This window comes from Trichoderma gamsii (assembly GCF_001481775.2).
Source record: "Trichoderma gamsii strain T6085 chromosome Unknown Scaffold_56.2, whole genome shotgun sequence".
NCBI lineage: Eukaryota > Fungi > Ascomycota > Sordariomycetes > Hypocreales > Hypocreaceae > Trichoderma > Trichoderma gamsii.
In genome coordinates, this window is record NW_020171393.1 from 95,539 (window position 1) to 110,190 (window position 14,652).

General features: G+C 51.2%; 6 protein-coding genes across 6 annotated transcripts; 3 read left to right on the forward strand and 3 right to left on the reverse strand.

Annotated features, from left to right (window-relative positions):
• Nucleotides 1-3,248: 3,248 nt before the first annotated feature.
• Nucleotides 3,249-4,619, forward strand: TGAM01_v210096 (hypothetical protein; the record flags this gene model as incomplete). The annotated part of the gene is made up of 2 exons (XM_018809009.1): nt 3,249-4,517; nt 4,575-4,619. The coding sequence occupies 2 exons, from the start codon at nt 3,249-3,251 to the stop codon at nt 4,617-4,619; spliced, it is 1,314 nt and encodes a 437-aa protein (XP_018657778.1).
• A 443-nt stretch (nt 4,620-5,062) lies between these two features.
• On the reverse strand, nt 5,063-6,553 carry TGAM01_v210097 (histone deacetylase HOS2; the record flags this gene model as incomplete). Its single annotated transcript, XM_018809010.1, has 1 exon — nt 5,063-6,553. The coding sequence occupies one exon, from the start codon at nt 6,551-6,553 to the stop codon at nt 5,063-5,065; it is 1,491 nt and encodes a 496-aa protein (XP_018657779.1).
• A 1,587-nt stretch (nt 6,554-8,140) lies between these two features.
• On the forward strand, nt 8,141-9,475 carry TGAM01_v210099 (hypothetical protein; the record flags this gene model as incomplete). The annotated part of the gene is made up of 1 exon (XM_018809011.1): nt 8,141-9,475. One exon carries the CDS (start codon nt 8,141-8,143, stop codon nt 9,473-9,475), a length of 1,335 nt encoding a protein of 444 aa, XP_018657780.1.
• A 173-nt stretch (nt 9,476-9,648) lies between these two features.
• Nucleotides 9,649-10,914, reverse strand: TGAM01_v210098 (hypothetical protein; the record flags this gene model as incomplete). The annotated part of the gene is made up of 2 exons (XM_018809012.1): nt 9,649-10,299; nt 10,426-10,914. The coding sequence occupies 2 exons, from the start codon at nt 10,912-10,914 to the stop codon at nt 9,649-9,651; spliced, it is 1,140 nt and encodes a 379-aa protein (XP_018657781.1).
• Nucleotides 10,915-11,461: 547 nt separating this feature from the next.
• Nucleotides 11,462-12,034, forward strand: TGAM01_v210100 (acetate non-utilizing protein 9; the record flags this gene model as incomplete). The annotated part of the gene is made up of 3 exons (XM_018809013.1): nt 11,462-11,674; nt 11,796-11,895; nt 11,961-12,034. 3 exons carry the CDS (start codon nt 11,462-11,464, stop codon nt 12,032-12,034), a joined length of 387 nt encoding a protein of 128 aa, XP_018657782.1.
• Nucleotides 12,035-12,192: 158 nt separating this feature from the next.
• TGAM01_v210101 (hypothetical protein) lies at nt 12,193-14,532 on the reverse strand (the record flags this gene model as incomplete). The annotated part of the gene is made up of 1 exon (XM_018809014.1): nt 12,193-14,532. One exon carries the CDS (start codon nt 14,530-14,532, stop codon nt 12,193-12,195), a length of 2,340 nt encoding a protein of 779 aa, XP_018657783.1.
• Between the last annotated feature and the right edge of the window lie 120 nt (nt 14,533-14,652).

Consider the following 14,652-nt stretch of genomic DNA (forward strand, 5'->3'; position numbering starts at 1 on the left):
TACTGCTGCAAGTGGCATCAATACTACATGTGCCCGGCCTGTCATTTTCTGTGATAGATCAATACGGGGTATAATACTGGTAGAATACCTAGTATCATGGGCTTGATATTGCATCCATGAAAAAGTAGGCTTAGGAAATCCTGTCCATCTCTTTGCACCATCTCGTAACCTGCGCAATCGGAATGCCCGTACAAAACAGAACGTTGCTGCCATGTCGTGCCATGCTCCACGGCCATGCGGCATTCATCCCTACCCTGCGTCGCTGGTGGAGAGATCCCCTGATTTCTCGTCTCCTCTGCTATTCGTCTCTGCGGACATCCCCAATGAGGCTCTATCTTTCTTCAAGCTCTGGAGCTCTCGTTGCATTCCAAGCATCCAGCAAAGTCCGTAGAAGAAGCGTTCAGGCGAATTCCTTTTTTTTCTCTCCGACCCATACTCTTCGGTCGATCCATACTCTTCGGTAGCCTCTGCTCCATGGACGAGGGTGAATCGCTGCCCAAAGAGATGCATCGAGAGATCTGTGCTGAACATGTCAGATGTCGAACTGATTAGCCTATAATGTGACGAAGAGTTCTGCTGTAGTGCACCGTATTAATTTACACATTGCATTCAATATAGGCACAGTTGTTGCGCACATAATCTATCTGTGTCATACACCCACGCTTCCATTGTAATTACTATCTCGTCTCTCAACATGTTTTCATTAACAATCCTAGCATGTGCTGTTTCATCCTTTGCCTCAATCGCTTCACGTCAAACTCAATGGAAAAGAAAAGCCACCTTCAGCCCTCAGATAGACAAACAGCCCCCCCGCTTCCAAGAATTAAAGCCAAGGCACACTCAAATATGCTCACTTGGCACATGCGAGTTGTCGGGTCCAGAACATGCTGCGGCTTCCTTGGCGGCATGTTAAATAACACTATACTACAACATGCTAGCCACAACTCTGTACTACAGACAAAGGCGAAATAAGGCGTGGTCGGTGCTTTCCATTCCTTCTTTGCTCTCCCGCGCAATTACATAATTAGGTACCCATCGACCTGGTCTGACAGCTGCCAAAAAGATGCATTTCTGTAGCAGAAACCCGCTCAAACAAAGCTTGGTGTTTTTTTCTTCTTTCTTACCATCGGAAAAAAGGGGATATATCTGACACGCATGGCACTAAAGATTTCCGCTCATGTCGATGCCGACGGGGCTACCCGTGCTGCTACTTGATGTCATAGGACCCTAGCAGAGTAAGTCGACAGTGGAATAATTAGTAGAAGCAAAATGGAGTACTAACGCCAAATTGCAGATATTGTTTGCTGCATTGTCTTGGCGCTCCTCTGCACTTTTGCTCGTGTTGACGCAACTTCATTCCGCATTCACGCATCGAACCCCTCATTTTTTCTGGAATCTCAAAAGAGCCTAGGGAGGGAGCAATAAGGAGCCGGCGTCCTCCGTAGCCACAAGTGCTTTAGCGAGCCCAGCTCAGGGGAAAAAGTGCCTCAAACCAGCCTAGCCCAGGCACCTTGCGCCGCTAACGCAAGGCACGAGCTGCGCAAAAACACGCGTATCTGTCACTCTGGCAGCAAAGTCAAAGTCAAAGTTCTGGTTTACTCTATCCAAGCTGTTTCTGTATGCCTTCTGCTCCCGGTCTCTATACACTGCGTCTTTCTCTTAAATCTTCAATTAAATATCATCTGCACATATAACTCAGTATACTTGTATTCCAGCAGAGAAGAGCACGTCGCTCGCTCCGCCGGTACATGCTCAGGTACCAACAACAGCCACCGCATGGGCCTCAGCATGGGACTCGCTGGCGGCGCTTCCAGAAGGGGCTGCGTGCTATACCCAATTTTTCCTGCGCCGAACCTTGTGTGATTTAGTAATTAATTGGCACAAGCGAAATGTTGTCCGACGCCTCTGTGCCTGTTCTCGTGCCACCATCAAGGCGCCTCTCTACTGTCAAAGCACCCAGTACTTGTACATTGCTGTAGTGCTAGCAGCACAGAACAGGTCCTGTAGTACCACTGTCCTACCTGAGCTACGGGGCACAGGGACAAGTTGCCGAATCTGGCGTCCAGAAAGCTTCGTACCGGCGTCATTTTATTGTTTTACCCAGCCGCTGGTGCCTTCTATTGGAAGACCTGGAACATCCTGGCTCATTTCCTGGCCTGCGGCGGCGATCGTTGACTAGCAGCGCTGGTTAGCTCTGCAGGTCGGCGGCTGGGCTAGCGGCCTCTTGCAGGCCCGGCCGTTTCAGCGTTGCTGGCGATGGCCTCTTTTGTTTTTGATTCTCGTCATTCTATCTGCAACGCAGCGAAATGCTCCATAGCATACAGCTATGAACCCTGCTTCCAAAGTCGGTATGGAGTAGACAATGCGTAGGTACATACTTGTATGCAGTACTAATTGCTGTGTGTACTAATAATAGGTATACGCACAAGCATGTGTGAGGAGAGACGGGTTAGGCGCCCCTGGATCTGGCAGAGTCGCGGACCACGTCCGATGCGAAGAGCCGGCAACAAGCTCCGTCCCGGCATCAGGCAATGCGGGATGCGGTGAGCAGCAGCTCTTCATCCTCTTGCGCGCTCTCTCCTCGCTCTCCTCTCTCCCCGCTCTGCAAATTGCATTGTCGCTCAAATCATAAACACGGCCGTAGTCGTAGACTCGTAGCAGCACTTTGTGTGCCTTGCATATTGCGAGCGACGAGTGATTCGCTTTGGCGCCAGACCGGCGCTGAAAAAGCAATTTCCCAGAGGCCACCCCCTTCTCAGGAGTGGCACCCCCTTGTCTCGCTTTGCGCACATCCCTGGCATCCCCCTCCTTGGGTTATTGATCTTCGTGGGTCAATGCCATGGAGACTGACCAGGTCCCCCCTCCCCCATGCATCCAGCTCCGTTTTTCTACCTGTCCTGCCCTCCCTTTTGATGCTTCGTTCTTGTTCATCATCCTCATTCGCGTCGTGCCCTTTTTCTATTCCTCCAACAGAGAGTTTTTGTCTGCTCTCTATCACACTCTTTTAAAGTCAGGTTCATCACGCCAATTACTCTCGTTTTTTGATATATATCGCTTCTTGTTTTACTTTCGTCAGGTAAGTACATTCGAAGCGTCCAAGAATCGCGGTTGCTGTCCATCCCCCCTCCCCTCGCCTGGCTTCAGCGGCTGTGTTCGTATAGCACAGAGGTATATCGACATCGGTCAGAATAGTTGGTCTAATCAGTTGCGATCCGTGAGCAGTACGAATTAGAGATCAAACCGCAAAGATGAAGTACTCGATTCTGGCTGCCTCTTTGGCTGCTAGCGCTTTCGCCAGCCCTTCTCACCACCATCACCACCACCACCACGCGAAGAAGGCGGCTGCTGCCAAGGTCGAGAAGCGAGACGCGAGCGTTGTCACCACCGTCGTCGTCGGCCCAACCGCCACTCAGTACGTGCTCGATGGCAAGCTCGTTGACGCTGCCGCAGCCAAGGACGGTCTGGCCAAGGGCGAATACGTTGTCGTCGGAGAGACCCAGCCAACTTACGTCCCCCCGCCGCCTCCTCCTCCTCCTCCTCCTGCGCCCTCAAGCACCGCTGGCGACATGAAGGCCCAGTTCATTGAAGAGGCCGTTTCCTCGTCAGCTCCCGCGTCGACTTCGACCTCTGCTCCCCCGCCACCGCCCACGACCACGGCCCAGCCCACGACCAGCAAGGCGGCTCCTCCCAAGTCCTCGGCCCCTGCCCAGCAGCCCTCTGGTGGTACCGGATTGACCGCCAACTTTCCCAGCGGAAAAATTCCTTGCTCTCAGTTCCCATCCGACTACGGCGCGGTGGCCCTGGAGTACCTGGGCACGGGAGGCTGGTCTGGTATCCAGTATGTGCCTGATTATACTCTGGCTTCCGAAGTCATCAACACGATTATCACTGCTGTTTCTGGCCAGGGCTGCAAGCCGAATGCTATGTGCTCTTATGCTTGCCCTCCTGGTTATCAGAAGACTCAATGGCCCGCCGCTCAGGGCTCTACCTTGGAGTCCATTGGTGGCCTCTACTGCAATGCGGATGGAATGCTCGAGCTTACGCGCACCTCGCACCCCACGCTTTGCCAGAAGGGCGCTGGTGGCGTGACCGTCAAGAACGATCTCGATGACTCTGTTTGCACTTGCCGTACCGACTACCCTGGTATCGAGAGCATGGTCATTCCCGCATGTGCCACCGCCGGTGAATCCATTCCCATCACCAACCCCATTGAGTCCGACTACTATGTCTGGGACAACAAGCAGACTTCTGCCCAGTACTACATCAACAAGAAGGGTTACTCAGTCGCCGACTCTTGCGTCTGGACCAGCCCTCTCGATAAGCTGGGTGCTGGTAACTGGGCTCCTGTCAACCTCGGTGTTGGCCAGACTTCCGATGGCACCACTTGGCTTTCCATCTTCCAGAACCTGCCCACCAGCACTGCCCTGCTCGACTTCAACATTGAGATTACCGGTGATGTCAGCAGCAAGTGCTCATACGTCAACGGCGTGTGGACCGGCGGTAGCAATGGTTGCACGGTAAGCACTCCCAAATATAAGGGAAAGACAAGGAGAAAACTAACATGAATTTGATAGACCTCCATGCCTAAGGGCGGTAACGCTGTCGTTCGATACTTTTAAGGCGACGGCTCCGGGTTGAACTGTTGAAAATTTCCCCAGTACTTATATTTAGATATTCGTGTGCATATTACTTGTGCGGAGCACGTGGTGGGAGGTAATCTGGGCCGTCTTTGTCGTGTGACGGAAAACCTGGTTCGAAGCCTGTATGGATGAAAGGGGGACGTACTCGCGATACCAGGAGGGCCATTGAAAGGATCATTCGGCCTTCCACTAGTGCACTTGCGCCTCTCTTCTGCTGTCCCTGGCTGCTTGCCCGCCATGATGCCGCGTGTGATATATAGACATACGCCTTCTTTGGCGGTACACAGCACTTGGATCTCATTTAATGTTGCTTTTTTTTTTCTTGTCTCTTTGCTGTCTACGGGTTTATTGTTTCCAATTATAAAGAATCTGCTCACGCAGCAGTTGGTCCTGGGGTGAAGATATAATGAGTCGTTGATAAATTAAAATTCCATGGCGGTTCCCGCTCCAGACTCCCTTTCCTTTCGTAGCTGATCGTTCCTCTCGTCCTGTTCCTCTTTCAACCTGGCCTCCACGTCGTCTCTAAAGCCGCCCAAGTTGGGTGGGATGACCTGCATCTGAACGCTTGGCGCTCCCTGTACAAAGCGTAGCTGCTCTGTAACATGCTGAACGATGTCCTGTAAACGTTTCTGGGGATTGCGATTCTGTCGCGGCTCGCCCAAGATTTGTTCCAGAGTGGGGAAGAGGGTATCTTGGCGAAAGTGATCTCTCCATGGAGTATGCTCTGGCAAAATAGGGTTGATTTTATCTTGACAATCGATGGCTATGCTGGTCTCGTATGTCCACGCCCGGGCTACATTCCGTGGAGTGTAGCCGCCTCCGCCAAAGAGAATCATGGGGATGTTCATCCTTTTGCAAAATGCAACACACGCTCCATGCCCCTGAACTTGCAGATTGAACCGGCCCAGACGATCTCCTGCTAAAGAGTCGGCACCACACTGAAGGGCGATGGCACCAGGGCGAAATTTCTCAACTATCCTGCCGATGATGTTGTTGAAAAGCATGTCATATTGCTCGTCCGTAATACCATCGTTGAGCGGAACATTGACGGCGTGGTGTGCTCCAGGATTATGCTCGCTCTTAGGGCCATTATCATCTAATGCACCAGTACCGGGAAAGAAGTTGTTGGGATCATATTTATGGAATGAGCAAGTCATGACCCTGTCTGTTGAAAAGAACGCCTCTTCGACGCCATCGCCGTGATGCACGTCAATATCAATGTATAAAACGCGTGGATAGAACCGTAGCAACTCCAGGATGGCAATGACAATATCATTGATGTAGCAGAACCCTGAGGCCTCGGCCTTCTTCGCGTGGTGTAGGCCCCCTCCCCACGCAATAGCAATGTCGGACTGCTTGGAGCAGATTTTCCTTGCAGCATCAAGCGCGCTACCGGCAGACATGGAGCAGTAATCATAGAGGCCATCAAACAATGGACAGTCTGAGCCGCCCAAATTAAACTTCAGATCTGGATTCTGGCTCTCAAGATCCCGTGGAACCGGCTCGGGGAGGACGGTGCCCAGGAAATCGAGATAGTCGGTAGAGTGGAACGAAGCCAGCTCCTCATAGGTAGCAGCCCGGGTTACGAAGTTGTCCATTGCAAATGACATGCCGTATGAATAGATAAGACTCTTGGAGAGTGTCAGACGCCAGGGCTTCATCGGATGTGTCATGCCAAAGTGGTGCTGCTCCATATCCGGGTTGCAATGAAAGGAGACATTGTGGCCTTTGGGGCGCGTGATGCCCGATTCTTCGGCCATGCGTTTGCACTGTTGATAGTATTTTGCATTTTCCGCTTCACCGGCTAAGCCAAGAGGCTGGACGTATTCCTGAACTATGTCGTGATCGGGGTCAATGTCCAGTTTATGAGGGAGGTAGTTTGGCTTAGGAACACGGAATCTGTAGGCGTCCATGACGGGTGACGGTGCCGAGTGCGCTGCAAATGAGAGAGATGGCGAGTTTAAATGGCAACAGGTGATTGATTATTCAAGAAATTCACTTGTCGGTGCAGCGTCGTGACGCTCACCTCCTCGGGGGAAGAGACCGTAACGATGGGCAGGGTGCGTAAACCTGAAGACCTGAATGAGCGTGCAAGTGAGAAGCGTGGCCTTTTCCTCCAGCTGTGAATTGAAACGTGAACAGGTATTATGCTGAATGGTTTTAAAGCTATTCGAAAGCGAAGCGAAGCGAAGCGAAGCGAGGAGAAGAATAGGGATAGACTCTCATAACATGATGAGTAATGTAGACGGTAGATGAAGTTATTACTGTAGCTGTAAAGTGGACTGGGATTGGCTACGCTAAAGTCTGTTCCAGATTGAAAGAGCGACTTGGTTTCATCCAGCAGTGTCACGTGAGAGATGCGCTTGCTCTGAAGCTCTTGCAAGGACAAAGATGAGGTAGAGCACGAGGAAAGCTGTTATACAAATATGTATCTAGGTATCTGTAGCCTGGAAGTAGTTGTTGTCTTCTTCTCTTTTCTGTAAAAATCTTCATGAATCTCTTTTTACTCTTCAATAGTTTCCATGGCTTTTAGCAATGACGAGCAGCTAGAGCTGAAAGCACTAACTGCGAAATTCAGAACAAGCTTTGCGGAACATTTCCGGGTGGCTAAGCCTCGGAACATGCTGGAAGCCCCCTGCAACCACCACCCGATTTTGACGTACTTGCATCTCCTAGCCTGCATAAACCTCCAAGCTTGCCCCATCACTAATTCTGCATCTCCTCCGAATTGGCAGCCCAACCAGACCAACTTAATCGCTGCCCGCGCAACTCGCCGCGTCCGGCTCAACTTGTCCATCTTCCCTCAGCCGACCCAAAGCAAGACAGGCGCCGCAGTGTGAAGCGGCATCGAGGTGAGCATTGATCGAGTCGCTCTGCGCCCGTGTTTGCGTTTGCCTTGCCTTGCCTTGCGTTGCTCTTGACAACCACTCTCTGCTCTTGGAGAGGGTCCATCCACATCGTTGGAGGAGTCCCTTCACTCGTTTGTCATTCGTTAGAGGCGTCTCCTTGCGGGGGGAGGTGGCTATTAGCTGGTGACAGTTTTTTTTTCCCGGCCGCAGAGCTATTGTCTGCCATGCACGCCTGATTCTCCGTACATCTATCTGCTGTGTCCACTTCGTGTCCCCTACTATCAGTAGATGGGCTATGCCTCTTCGCTTCCTCTATTCTCTTTTTCTTTGAACCATCGTTTTATATGGTGAATACGGAATAGACGAAAGCGCAATCACCGCACCGTTGAAGCACATGGCCTAGTATTAGTATCAGCCTGTATTTTTCAAGTCTCATCTTCTACTGCTTCTTTACGGCTGTGCCGGTGCCCGTCCCGTCTCCTCTGCCACAGCGTTACACTGTCTCATTCAAGAGCTTTTCATTTCATCAAATTGCATCAGCCTCAGCTCGTTTGCCAGCCCGGCCATCTCATCTCTGGCGGCTGCCGTCTATCCTTCACCTGTTTATCATCAAAATTCCATGGGCTCGGCGTTGCCAAGTCATTAACCATCATGCCTAGAGACGATTTGTCCATCGATTTTGTCAAGAGGATGCCGCAAGCCGAGCCTCTCGACCCCGGCTTGATCCTCGATGACTGGATCAACCGGGTCCAGAACCTCCCCGAAGAGATTCGTTTCATTCAAGAAGAAATATCAGACAAGGACCGTCAATACAATGATTGCATCCGCATGATCGAAGACCGCGATGGCAAGATCCAAAAGTGGATAAAGACGAATGGGAGTCATGAGCCTAACCCCAAAGAAGATATGCTGCGAGCCCAGATCCGCGAGAACTACAATCGGGCAGACCAGTTTGCACAAGACAAGATCAATCTTATGCAAAGGCTGCAGCTCGTCATGGACAAGCACCTGCGTAGTTTGGATATTCAGATCAAGCTGCTTTATGATCGTGCCGAACCTGGCTTCACAGACCCTGATGAAGTTCCTTCGCTTCTTCGCCCCAGTGCCACTAATCACAGCGCCCCTTCCGCTCGGACACTGAACCTATCCAATAATATCAACTCACCCGGTCCTCTGGCTTCACCGCGCAATCCTGCTGCGGGCCCTGCCAACCCGGCCATGGTTCGACTACCCAACCAACCCCAGATAAGGCATCCCCAGGCCCAGCAGCACGTTGCACAGTACCAGCAGCACGCGTCCTCCGCACCGGCCACGCCTGCCGCAAGCATAATACTGAACAGGCAGCGAGAGAGCTCAGCTGGTCCAGCGACGAAGAGAGGGCCACGGTCTATCACGGGGCCTGGAAATATGCCCACAACATCAAGTGGTTTGGCGAGGCATTCATCCTTGGGGCCTGGAACGCCAAAGAATGGAGCTGGGACAAACTTGGGAGCTGGTGGCGCTGTTCGAGCAGGTAGTGCTGGGCCGAGAGCAGGATCAGTTAAAGCGGTAGTTGGAATGGCTGGCCGCAGAGGAACCCCGACAATGAGCGGGCGTAAGAAGCCACCCAATAGGTCATCGCTGTCACGGGTGAAGAAGGCGTCGAACAGAAATTCACCAGCCTCAACGGCTGATAGTGACTTGTCAGACGCTGGAAGTGGCAGTGGTGAAGAGGATGACAGCATCGAGCCAAGACCGAGGACCACCTTGGCTAGGGATGGAAAAAATGGCAATGAGGCGCCAGGAGATGCCGATGACGATGAGGATGGCGGCGATGACAAACAGTATTGCCTGTGTTATAACGTGAGCTATGGAGATATGGTGGCTTGCGACAACGACAATTGTCCATATGAGTGGTTTCACTGGTCTTGTGTTGGACTCAAGAGCGAACCTAATGGCACTTGGTATTGTCCCGAGTGTACCGAGAAGCTGCGCAAGGGGAAGTAGAAAGGAATGATGTTGTGTAAATATTTGAACATCAAAAATGTAATCAATAATCTGTGGCTGAAATATTGCCTTGATTTCGATTAGTATAGCCAGCGAATTCCGACTCAAGAGTTTCCACTATAGTTGATTTGCCTCTAGCATTGACATAATGTTGGGATAGATGCAGTCATGCTTTACTGATGGCCTTGTTCCTGCAGGATACAGTGAACTACACCACGTCGTACTCCCTCACTCTCCTCTCTCAACTCTGTAACCACAGCGCCCTTTAATCGGGCCGCCTCGACAAAGTCGTCCAGTGAGCCGCCGACTCCGAAATATAGCTTTTTTGCAGCTACATATGCAGCCGCTCGAGCATTAGACGCCTTTTCGCGTTCCAAGATGGAAAAGACGAGCTGTGTGAATGCCTGCAGTGCGAATGGGGAGTAGATTGTCTCTGCCCCTACCATGAGCGTGGTTGGCACCGGGAGATTTGATGAGAACGCCGGTAAATCGTATAAACAACGAATGAACTCGGGTGACCACGCTCCAGAAATGAATGAAAAGTGAATGCCGCTGGAAGACAGGAACTTCTCAAACGCTTGGATGATTTCGGGCGATAGCTCAAGCTCGCCCTCGATGCTAAATGCGTGCTGAAGTAATGGGCTGTGGGTGTTTTCAAGGGCCCAGGCGAGGAGGAGGTTGGGCAGCGTGACGAGGCGGAGAACGGATGGGTTGTAGTCGGCTAATGTGAAGGAGAGGGGCTTTTGATGCCATTGGTTGCGTGAGATTCTTCTCATGACCCAGGTAAACATTGCTAGAGAAGGGAGGGCAGTTCCACAGCCGAGCTGTCAAAGCGTACATGAGTTAGTTGATTGTTATAAGTGAAACAAGCAAGGGTGAGTGAATCAGATGATTTGACATGAAGCCATATCTCACTCTATCTTTTTTCCCCTCTTTTCACGTCTGCTTACCTCAATTACACGAAGCGATGAGGCTTCTTGAGCAGTAGTCAATTCATCCTGGGCGGCAAGCACTTTGACTAGATCGATGCTGCTCTCCCAGCTCTTGAAGCCGCCCTCGTAAATGCCCGTCTTGACGTCGTGTTTGCCGAGCCCGCCATCGTCGACGCGGTCCTCTCCATTGGCCATCTCGTCATCCTCGGCCATGAGCTGCACTCGCACGTCCCACAGCTCGCGACGGGGCAGCCGCAGTTGCGTCTCGCTGGCACCGGCATCGGTGGCCTCAATGGGGAGGAGATCATAGGCAATTTTGGAGGGCAGCTGGGAGAGGAAGTCCGAGAGGCTGTGGAGGGTTGCGGGCAGCTGTGGTTTGCCTGGGACGGGGAAAGCGCTGTAAGAGGTTGAGGATGGGGGCTGAGCTGCGGGAGGGGCTGATGTCTGAGACTCGGTGATATTATCATTGTCTATATCGTCTCCGGAAAAGCCAAATGAGAATGACATTGTGACTGGTGGGCGTGTGGATGTATATATGCCTTGTTTTGAATAAATCAAACAACAGTTTTAAAAGCTTTTTGAGAATTATGAAACTAGAAGGAAATGTGGCTGTCACGCAATGAGGGAGGAAAAAAGAATGGTGAAATATTAGAAGTAGTAGTAGGAAATATTTCAAAAGATTCAGCGAGTGTTGTTTGGTGGGGCTACTGATTTGAGCTTCTTAGCTGTGTCTGCGAAAGAGAAAAAAAACTGGTTCGGCGCTGCGGATCCAATTCCATTAGCCTTAGAAATCATTGGCCACAGGCGACTTCATAGATGCAATCATGTCTCGGTGGTAACCAGCATGACGGTATAACGACTCTTATTTCCCTGCCTAGGAACAGTTGCCGAGGCTATTATATGCTGCTTGCTTAAAATCTTGTCAAGTTTTCTGGCGTACTGAAGCATTTTATGTCGCCCACCATCGTTTTAATTATTGCTCAACAAGAAGTTGCTGCATAAACAGTGTCTCGTCCATCCGGCACAGGGACAACAGGGACAACCTTCTCCCACCATGCGCCAAACAATCGCAAAGCTGGCATCTGCCTCGGCCGTGCAGAATGGCCTACGGCCAAAGCCCATGGCCCTTTTGCCTCCCATTCCCCTTTACCGACGGCTTCTGCGTGCTCACCGAAAGTATCTCCCGGCAGAGATGAGGCTCCTCGGCGACCAGTATATCAAGGCCGAATTCAGAGCTCATCGCGACGTGGACAATCCTGCGCATCTGGTATGTTTGACGTAATGGAAGGATTATAAGACGTTTTATACCCATTCTTTGCTTTCAACAGGAGTGTGCTCCTTTTCTCTTAAGTGTATGATTCACTGATCTTAAGTTTCCAACCTGTTAGATTGGCTTCCTCTCGGAGTGGCAGATATATGCCCAGCAAATCGAAGGCGAGTCCTGGGTTGGTGAAAAAATTGACCAGGGCAAACTCCAAAAATTGAGTGGTAAGTCTTTCTGCTCGATGACTCTTGGTAAAGTGCGGAGGCTCATTCATGTACAATCTTTCTAGATGAGCAAATCCAGCAGTTGTATGAGTTGATGCAGGCCATACAGAAGCATCGCAACGGGGAAGAAACTGAATAGTTTGAACTATCGCTGGCTTGCGTAAAACTAAAATTGTAGCATTAGACTGTATTTAATAGCAGCTGTATATATATACCCATCTATCTATTCGCTCATATGCGTGTGTGTGATGTCTATCCAAAAGCACCAAGGGTATCTATATACTCTCAATCGCATATCTATCGGCCCAATGCTTCAGCAATCCAGGTTGCCTGGATCGCACTGACTTTCTTCGCGTAATTCTTATTTGTATACACATGCTCGAGGAACATGATGGCCTCTTTCTTCTGCCCGTGCATGACGCTGGATGGGTGAATGGCAACTACATGCTTACCATTGACCGTCACAAAGCTTCCATCGGGTGCCAGCATAGCCGTTCTCATCGCGAAGCCCCTCAGAAAGCACTTGATCACTGCCTCTGCCTTATCAGGCGACAAGGGAGTAAAAGGTTGAGGGTCAGGTGGCGGCATCTCCGAAAAGAGCTTCTCCTTCCAGCACATTCCCCGTAGTTGTCGACGAATATTCAACGCCTGCTTCATGTTGCGAATATTGATTTTGCGCTTCTTGCACCATTCTATTCTGTCCGAGTTCTCCGCAGCATACAGCTGCATGGTGGTCAAGTAAGTGATGATGTCTCCCTCTCGTCTCTGAAGATCTTTTCGGTGCTCCTCGACTTCCTCTGCGCCTTCCTCTGACTGTACGTGAATGAAGATGTCGTCTCCGGATGTGAGGCAAGAGATGGCATCGATTACTTCCAGGACGCAGTCAAACTCCGGTCCTGAGGCGGCGAGGAGGACGGCACCAAGGGGAGCTGAGAGCGGGAATCTAGCCATCGTTTCGCCCGCCGGTGTGATGGTGCCATCATCGTTAAGAGCGCCAAGGAAATGTAAATGCAGCAGTGCCATTTCTATGGCCGCGGTTTCTGGCGCATCTATCAGCGGAAAGGCCAGTACATCATGGATGCCACGAGCCTTCATCGTTAGGACAGCTCCAAGGACATCATTTCTCAGTATCTCAGGAAGATCTGAGCCTTGCATCGCGTCAAAGGCCTCTTCAGTATAAAGCCTGAAGCACTTGCCTGGGCCCTCACGACCTGCACGACCTGCACGCTGCACGGCGGATGACTTGGAAATGGGCTTGGCTAACAGCGATTCCATGCCCAGCCGTGGTCGGTATTGCTTCACCTTGGATTTGCCGCTATCTACGACATATCTCACACCAGGGACCGTAACGGACGTTTCGGCAATATTTGTTGCGAGCACGACCTTGCGTGTCATAGGGGACCTGGCCGGCTGAAAGGCCAACCTCTGTGCTTCAATGGAAAGCTGTCCGTATAAGGGTACAGCAATGATTTTGGGTACGTTGGACGCCAGAGTCGTAGCATATTCCTCAATCAGCCGCTGTGCAGCCTCAATGTCTTCCTGGCCGTTGAGGAAAGCCAAAATATCTCCAGGTAACGGCTCTTCCACGTGAATTTTAAAGATCTTCTTCAATAGCGCATCTTGGAGATCCGCAACCGGCCGGGGTTCGTAGGAGATGGTGACTGGAAATTGCCGACCCTTGATCCGAAGCACCTCGACGTTGCTTGCCTTTTCTGTCCCTGGCGTGGCCCCGCTGCCGAAAAACTCTTGAATGACGCCCACCTCAGCCGTAGCGCTCATGATGATGACCTTGAGAGGGATGCCTCCCCTCTCCGTTTTATCTCCAGACAATATCTGTTTCAGAAATCCGGCTAGGAGGTCGACGTCTAGGCTTCTCTCGTGAATTTCGTCAATGACTACTGCACTGTACTGTTTCAGATAGGGATCCCGGAGAAGCTCCTGCAGCAGAGTACCCTCAGTTAGAAATTTGATGCGGGCGCCTCGTGGCACTTGGTGGTCGAATCGAACTGAGTATCCCACGAGCCCATCTGGCCGCCCTTTGCCAAGTGGAGTGCCAGCTTCGGTTGAAACGCGATGCGCCAGAGTCGTAGCTGCAACACGTCTCGGCTGTGTAATAGCAATCATGCCTCCAACATATCCGTCTTCTTGCCGGCCTGGCAGCTTGACCTTGTGTCGTTTGCACCAGGGCTCCTGATAGAGAAACTGTGGTACTTGCGTACTCTTACCAGAACCCGTCTCTCCAACAATGACAATAACGTCGGTACCGATGCGCTTCACAACCGTTCGAATCTCATCTTGATGCTGCCATATGGGCAACTCGCGGCGAGTCTTGAGTAGAGCTTGGTTCCCAGTTCCATTGGTGCTTTGTGATTTATTGTATGTCCCTTTCTTATCGGGCAGACCGGGCTTGGTCGTTTGGTCTATCGCTTGTTTTAATGTAGAGTTTGATTGCTGTTCGTGTGTCGAGCTTGGCAGTATTGGCTTGGGACCGCTGCTTGCTTCGATTTGTTTCTTGGGTTGAGATGGTGCAAGATATCCTGCGAAAGAGATGGTTTTGCCTCCAATTGTGATAGACCCAGAGTCTTGCCGTGTTTTGCGCCTCTTGGCTGCATGCTCTGTCGCGTTTGGGGCAGCCATCATGGATTGACAGGGCCAAAGGCTGAAGTATGGAAGGACTGTTGGACTGTATCAACGATGGCGCATTCAGTGGTCTATTGGACCATCAAAAATTCAAAATTTCACATGCCTGGGTGGCAG